This window comes from Elephas maximus, chromosome 3, assembly GCF_024166365.1.
Source record: "Elephas maximus indicus isolate mEleMax1 chromosome 3, mEleMax1 primary haplotype, whole genome shotgun sequence".
NCBI lineage: Eukaryota > Metazoa > Chordata > Mammalia > Proboscidea > Elephantidae > Elephas > Elephas maximus.
Window position 1 is genome coordinate 59,528,616 of NC_064821.1, and position 6,000 is coordinate 59,534,615.

The 6,000-nt window shown below is 56.3% G+C and overlaps 1 protein-coding gene across 1 annotated transcript; it reads right to left on the bottom strand.

Annotated features, from left to right (window-relative positions):
* Positions 1-665: 665 nt before the first annotated feature.
* On the bottom strand, positions 666-3,943 carry PLA2G2E (phospholipase A2 group IIE). Its single transcript, XM_049878146.1, has 4 exons — positions 3,904-3,943; positions 3,052-3,190; positions 2,766-2,872; positions 666-1,080 (listed from the first exon to the last, which is right to left on the bottom strand). The coding sequence occupies exons 1-4, from the start codon at positions 3,941-3,943 to the stop codon at positions 938-940; spliced, it is 429 nt and encodes a 142-aa protein (XP_049734103.1). The 3' UTR covers positions 666-937.
* Between the last annotated feature and the right edge of the window lie 2,057 nt (positions 3,944-6,000).

Genomic DNA, 6,000 nt, shown 5'->3' on the forward strand with positions numbered 1-6,000 from the left:
AGCCCTCTCTCCTCCCTACATTCATCAAGAGCCTGATCCCAGCCAGGACACCCCACAGCTGACTTGCCCCGGACACTGTGCTCTTTCCAAGATGGCAACATGTCAGTCTGGTTAACACGGCCATACCAGAGTGTACAAGGCTGAGAAAGACTTATGAAGAAATGAAGAGAGTAGCCTGGGAGTCAGGGTATTCGCTCAGGTAAGAACTTCCTTTCTCTGGCCCCTTTGTCTGTCTGTCCGAGGAGAGGTTTGAGTGAGATGATCTCAGAGCCTCTTTTTTAATTTTGACCAGTCTTTGAATTGGTAATGGTGGGGATTTAAGACCCAATGACATAGAGGGGACAATATTTTTAGGTTCGTATTTTTCATACTTTTTATGTTATGCCATATGACCAGAAATATTGCCGTCATTTGTCTTGGAGAAGATTGTAGAATGTTAGAATTGTAAAAACTTAGTATAATGGACAATTAGAAGGACAGAAGATTGGCATTGCATGGCAAGAACCATTCATGTCTGGTTTGTTTCCACTGTAGCCCAGTGCTTAGAGATTGCTGGCACATAGTAGATGCTCAAAAATGAATGAATGAAACTGTAGACTAAATCCTAAATAATGGAATCTGAGAGTCGAGGAATGGTAGAATTATGGGGAAACATTATTCACATATTCAAAAGAGGAAATTGAGATCCCAGAAGTGGGTCATGGAATCTTCTGGATGCTGAAGGGTTCTGTGGCAGTTCCTAAAGGGAAGATGTGGCTGGGAGGCTAGAGGTGCTCCAGGCCACAGTCTAGGAGCCTCCAGGGAGGCATAGGTTTCCAGGAGAGAAATTTTCTAGAGGGAGATGAAGCAAGATTATATTTTGACTTTGGTGCTGATGCACCCTGGGCCTGGGGCTACGGCAGCCATGAGGGGCCCCAGGGAGGAGGCCCTGCAAGCCTTAGCAGGGTGGGGTGGGTCCGGTGCACAGCTTCTTGGGGTAGTGGGCGTATTTGCGGTTGTAGGTGTCCAGGTTGTGCCGAAAGCAGAGTGCAGCCCTCTTGTCACACATGCAGGTCTGCCGCTGGCAGGCGGTTCTGCCGGCTAGATGGGATGCAGTGAGTCAGGGGCAAGGAGGCTCGAGGACCCCTAGTTCTCAGACACAGATGTGATGGTGGCTGGCTGCTCCTGGGCCCTCGTTCTCAACCCAGTTCTGGTGCAACCCCACTCTCCTGGGCCTGCTGGGCCTATGCACTGGGGAGGCTGGAAGTTAGCCCTAGCTGTCCCTCTTTCTCTTTTTGAGTCCCTCGTGCTCTCCTGTCCCTGGGGAACCATCTGGATCTCTGACTTTCACTGCTCCCAGCCAACGGGGCGTTTAGGCAACCCCTTTCCATGTAATGCACTGCTGATGGTGGAACTGCAGCCATCAAGCAGAGGGACCGCTACAAAACGACAGCAACTCAGTACCACATGGCCAGGCCCAGAGCAGCCTGTGCCCAGACTGGAGGCCATTGAGACCAAAGCTTGTGGCCTTCTGGGCCCCAGTGTCCGTCCTCATTCAGAGCCTACTGCTCTGGCCTGGGACTAAGACTTCCACCCTGACCTGGGGTCAGCTCTCCAGGCACCAGGGCCCAGCAGGCTCCTCCTCTTCTCCCTGGGCAGCTGCCCCTGTCTGCCCACAGTACCTCAGGCTCGTTTTGTCGCCTGAATGCAGGCACAGCTCAGAAATTTTCAGGGCTCCTCGTTTCCCCCTCAAAGCTCAGCCCCTCTTTTTGGCCAGGGCTGGAAGGGGCTTAACAGTTATGCCAGTCCACCTCTTCTGGAGTTCTCACCAGGGGCTGGACTCAGCTGCGGAAGTGGGTGTGGTTATCTTTATTTTATAGATGAGAAGGCAGTTGCTTAGGTTACTTGCCCAAAGTCACACAGAGGTAGAAGGCGAAGCCCTGAGGAGACTCCTGTGTTCCCTCCCTTCACTCATTCTCTCAACGCCATCCCTAACAGGGACCACCTTGGCATTGCATGAACCCTGGTGACAGGCCGCTCACTACCTAACAAAGCTGCCCTCCTGAGCGGATGCTCCAGGAGCAAGAAACGCTTAGCCAAACCTGTCTCCAGTGGCCCTGGTCCTCACTCTGCCCTCTGCAGCCACATCCACCCTCCCACAGGACAGTCCTTAGAGGTTCAAGCCTCCCTGACTTCTGCTGTGGCCTACGCTCGTGACCTGGCCTTCCCTGTAGGCTGCTCCTGGCTTTGCCACAGAAAGAACACTAAGTTCTTTGAACTGGGCTCCCTGTGTGGGGCTGGGCTGTGTGGAGCCATCCATACTCTCACTTGGTTCAGGCTGCCTCCCCAGCAGGGACCACTGAGAGCTAATGGATCCAAGGGGCAGAGCCTGAGCAAACAGGCCTGGAGAAGGCCCCGCTCTCTCCATCTGGACCCTGTCCTCTAGGCTCTGTCCTGGGATGTCCCCTGCAGCCCCTGCCTGGCCCTGGGGAGGGGTCTATGAGCTCAGGTCCTCTGGACCTGGCCCAGCTCAGCCCCCTGCTCCTCTCTCCAGAGGCTGGAGTCGGGTGGGAGGAACCACCTGGGTGCCAGGTAAGCCTCTGGACAGGTGCACAGGCCTCCCCGCATTCATGACAACAATAGGAGAGGCCACCCCTCCAGCCCAGGCACTGACTCTGCTGAGGCCTGAGGGTCACCATCAGGAGGGAGTTCCTGTCTGAGCTGTCCCCTAGGTGTCCCAGGTGGGCCCTTGTAGGACAGGGGTCACTCCAAAGCTGTTCACCTACCACAGAAGATGTTGCACCTGCTGGTGGAGAACAGATACTTTTCCAGTTTGGGTTCACAGCCCAGTTTCTCCAGGTGCCCGTAGCAGCAGTCGTGGGCATGGCAGCACCTGTGAGGCAGTCAACCTGAGGGGCTTGTGAGCCATGGGGGCAGGGCCAAGGGCTGCCCAGGGAACCAGAGGCTCCAGGGAGCTTCCAGGCCTGAGAGGGCCAGGCTCCACTTCCCAGGTGTCTGCAGAGCCCCCCACCTCCCTCCCCAGAGAGGTCCCCCTGCTTGGCTGCCCCTCACCAGTCGGTCTGGTCCACAGGCCAGTGGGCACCGCCGATGCCACAGTAGCAGCCGTAGTTGTTGTAATGCAGTGCAGGCTTCCCTGTCATCCTCTCAATCATCACCCCAAACTGCACCAGGTTCCCGCTGGCCAGGGGCACTACGGGGAGCGAGAGCTGAGGCCGCCAGACCCTCGGGACCAGGAGCGTCCACACAGGGCCCCACCCTCTGGAGCCAGTTTCCTCTAATGTCCCTCCCCACCAGAGACCCAGTTAACCTCACCTCCTGAGGCACCTCTGTTCCAACAGCAACAGCCTCCCAACACCAGCCATCGGGCCCTAATCCCCTTAGTCCCTGCCCATCACGTCAGCACACTCAGTCTCCCCACCATCTCCCAGAACATCCCCTCACCCACCTCTGCTGATCATCCCCCAGGGGTCAGCCTCATCTCTCCCAGGAGCACTCTGTCCCACTAAATCTTATCAGATGTCCTGGACATGTTTCCTAACCACCTTGACCTCCTGGACGCCTCCCCTCCTGATACTGCAGGTTTGAGCTAAAAATGGAAGCTAGGGTGGGAGTGGGTGATGGACCGCAAATGGCCCGGAGCTTTACATGTGATGCCTGTGACGCTTGCCAGCCCCTTTCCCATGCCCCCCAGCTCACCCAGGCCGCTCTTGTCTCTCTCCCCCTCCCCTCTTCTTTGGGCAGTGCTGGCTCAGGGAAGAAGGGCCTCAGGATGACCCTGGTGGCAGGAGAGGGTAGCCTCCCATCTGGGTACCCACCATGCCCTCCCCAGAAGCCAGGCTGGGCTGGGCTTAGGGGCAGCCAGGGCTAGGGTAGGGGAGGGTGAAGGTTGTAAGCATCACTTACCCAGGAGGCAAAGGCAGATCAGAACTGGGGGAGGCTTCATCCTGGGGAGAGGTGAGCAGGGGGCCAGGAGACAGGCCGTAGAGGAGAAGGCAGCCAGCAGGGGCACTTCTGATCTCAGGGCACCTCCCCAATTAGTTAAATACCTGGTCTGTCCACTCCCCATCATTAACTCCCAAATGCCCAGTGATGCAATGGTACTTCCAGGACTTTGGCCAAGCCCCCAGGGGGAGGGGCCCATCTGGGGCCTGTGGGCTCTGCTTCTAGTGAGCTTTTGGGAGGGGTGGCAATTCTGTGGCTCTCTTTCTTTTCACTGCCCTTCCCGTTCTACTTCCCTTCCCCCAAAATCTGTGAACCAGGTGCCGTTCTGGATGCTTTGCTTTATTTTAATTTTTTCCTCAGCCCCATTTTACTGACGGAGCAACTGAGGCCCAGACAAGGCTAAGAGGCTCAAGTTCACGTGGTATAGAAGTGCCAAGTCTGTCCTCTTTCCATGACAGGAGCTACAACATCCATGTGCCCTCCCCTCCCTGCCACGCCCCAGCTTGCTCCTCCCCCGACATGGGCAAGTTACCCAAAGTGAGAGCACAGGTATGCTGAGCCGCTTGACACATAGCAGGACCCAGGGCCCCAGGAGGGCCATCTGTCCGAGAATATATAGGCTGCAGCTAGGAGCTCAGCCAGCTGGGCTTGGATGTCTTCATTGTTCTTTCCCAGGCAGGCTCCTGCTTCTTTGGCAAGCAGTGAAAATGCTCCCAGATGCGACTTCTGTTTCCCCCAGATTCCTGTGCAGTGCGGCGTGGCTGCTGTAGAAACAGGCTCTGTCTCTGTCAGCTGGAAAACCCACACTCCAGCAGTGCTGGAAACTTCGGTCCTTTTGATATCATCCTTGGGGCTGCTGTCCCCCTGGTCAGGTCAGAATATCGAGGCCGGTTTTCAGAGGAGGCTGGAGGCCAGTTGAAAGGAGGGCAGTGCCCAGGAGCCCCTGTCCCCCAAGCCCTAGGCCTTCTACTATGCCAGGCCTGGCCTTGTTGTGACCAGAAATGTCAAAGCCCCACTGGCCATGAACTCACAGTGACCTCCAGAGGCATAGTGAGAGGGGGCTAGAAGGGATATCTGCCTCTGTGCACAAGACCAAGGGGATGCCAGAAGAGGCCAGCTGGAGAATCACCACCCCCTTGATGGGGGGGTGTAAACCTAGAGATTGCCCGTGGGTGCTCATTACTCTTGCTGTGTCTCTGGTGACCTCATTTGCTGGCAGGTGTCCCCTCCCTTGACTCTGTTCAGGCAGAACTGGAGGCAAGAGTCCCCCACCACCATGCAGCCTCTCCTGACCTGACCTGGCCTCTGAGTCACTCCTCCCCCTGCCTTCCTGGCTCCTAGTCTATGACTGGGATAACTTGACCATCCACTTTCATCAACTTTATCACCTGGGAGCTGCCTGATTTGTGGCCCTGGTGTCCTGGTTCCACGACTTATTATGTGACCTTGGGCAGATCCGGAAACCCTGGAGCTGACTGCAGAGCGTGAAACTGACCTACCCAGGTGGCTCTCACACCGCAGCCAAGAAGGACTCCGACCCAGTTCCCTGACCCCACCCCAGCCAGAGGGTGAAGTTCCTGGACAGGCTTGGCCTGGAGTGGGCTGAGTGGCAAAGCGGCCTTGGCAGTGATGGGGATTAATGGATTTTGACACGAAAGAAGCCCAATAAACACTGACATACATTCAGTGGAGCTCTGTCTCCTGCCCCTCCCATTTCTGGCTTTAGTTCCTCCTGGGATTCTCTTCATCCTGGGCTCTCTGCTTACCCCACTTTAGAGAGGCCTTGGTGAGGAGTGTTCCAAGAGGGGAGTCCACTTGCCCAGGGTCACCCAGCAGCCTGAGTCACTGGCTCCTGTGTGGGGCTCCCCCTGCTCGCCGCTTTCTTTTGATTTTAACGAGGGAACTTCCTGGAAGCCCCTGGCTTCTGGCCTGGGTCACAATGGCCCAAATGGTGAGTCATGAAGAGCTGCCTCCCAAACAACCAAAATTAGCTTTGACTCCCTGGGCGCTTTGGCCCATAGCCCTTCCTGCAGGGCTTAAGGGATGTTTCCAAAGATG

What these genes read in the sequence shown, in the direction of transcription:
- PLA2G2E (XM_049878146.1), bottom strand. Translation starts at nt 3,943, where the DNA reads ATGAAGCCTCCCCCAGTTCTGATCTGCCTTTGCCTCCTGG. An exon ending in GATCTGCCTTTGCCTCCTGG is followed by an intron (nt 3,191 to 3,903) that starts GTAAGTGATGCT and finishes CGCTCCCCGTAG; the next exon opens with TGCCCCTGGCCAGCGGGAAC. An exon ending in CCTGTGGACCAGACCGACTG is followed by an intron (nt 2,873 to 3,051) that starts GTGAGGGGCAGC and finishes ACTGCCTCACAG; the next exon opens with GTGCTGCCATGCCCACGACT.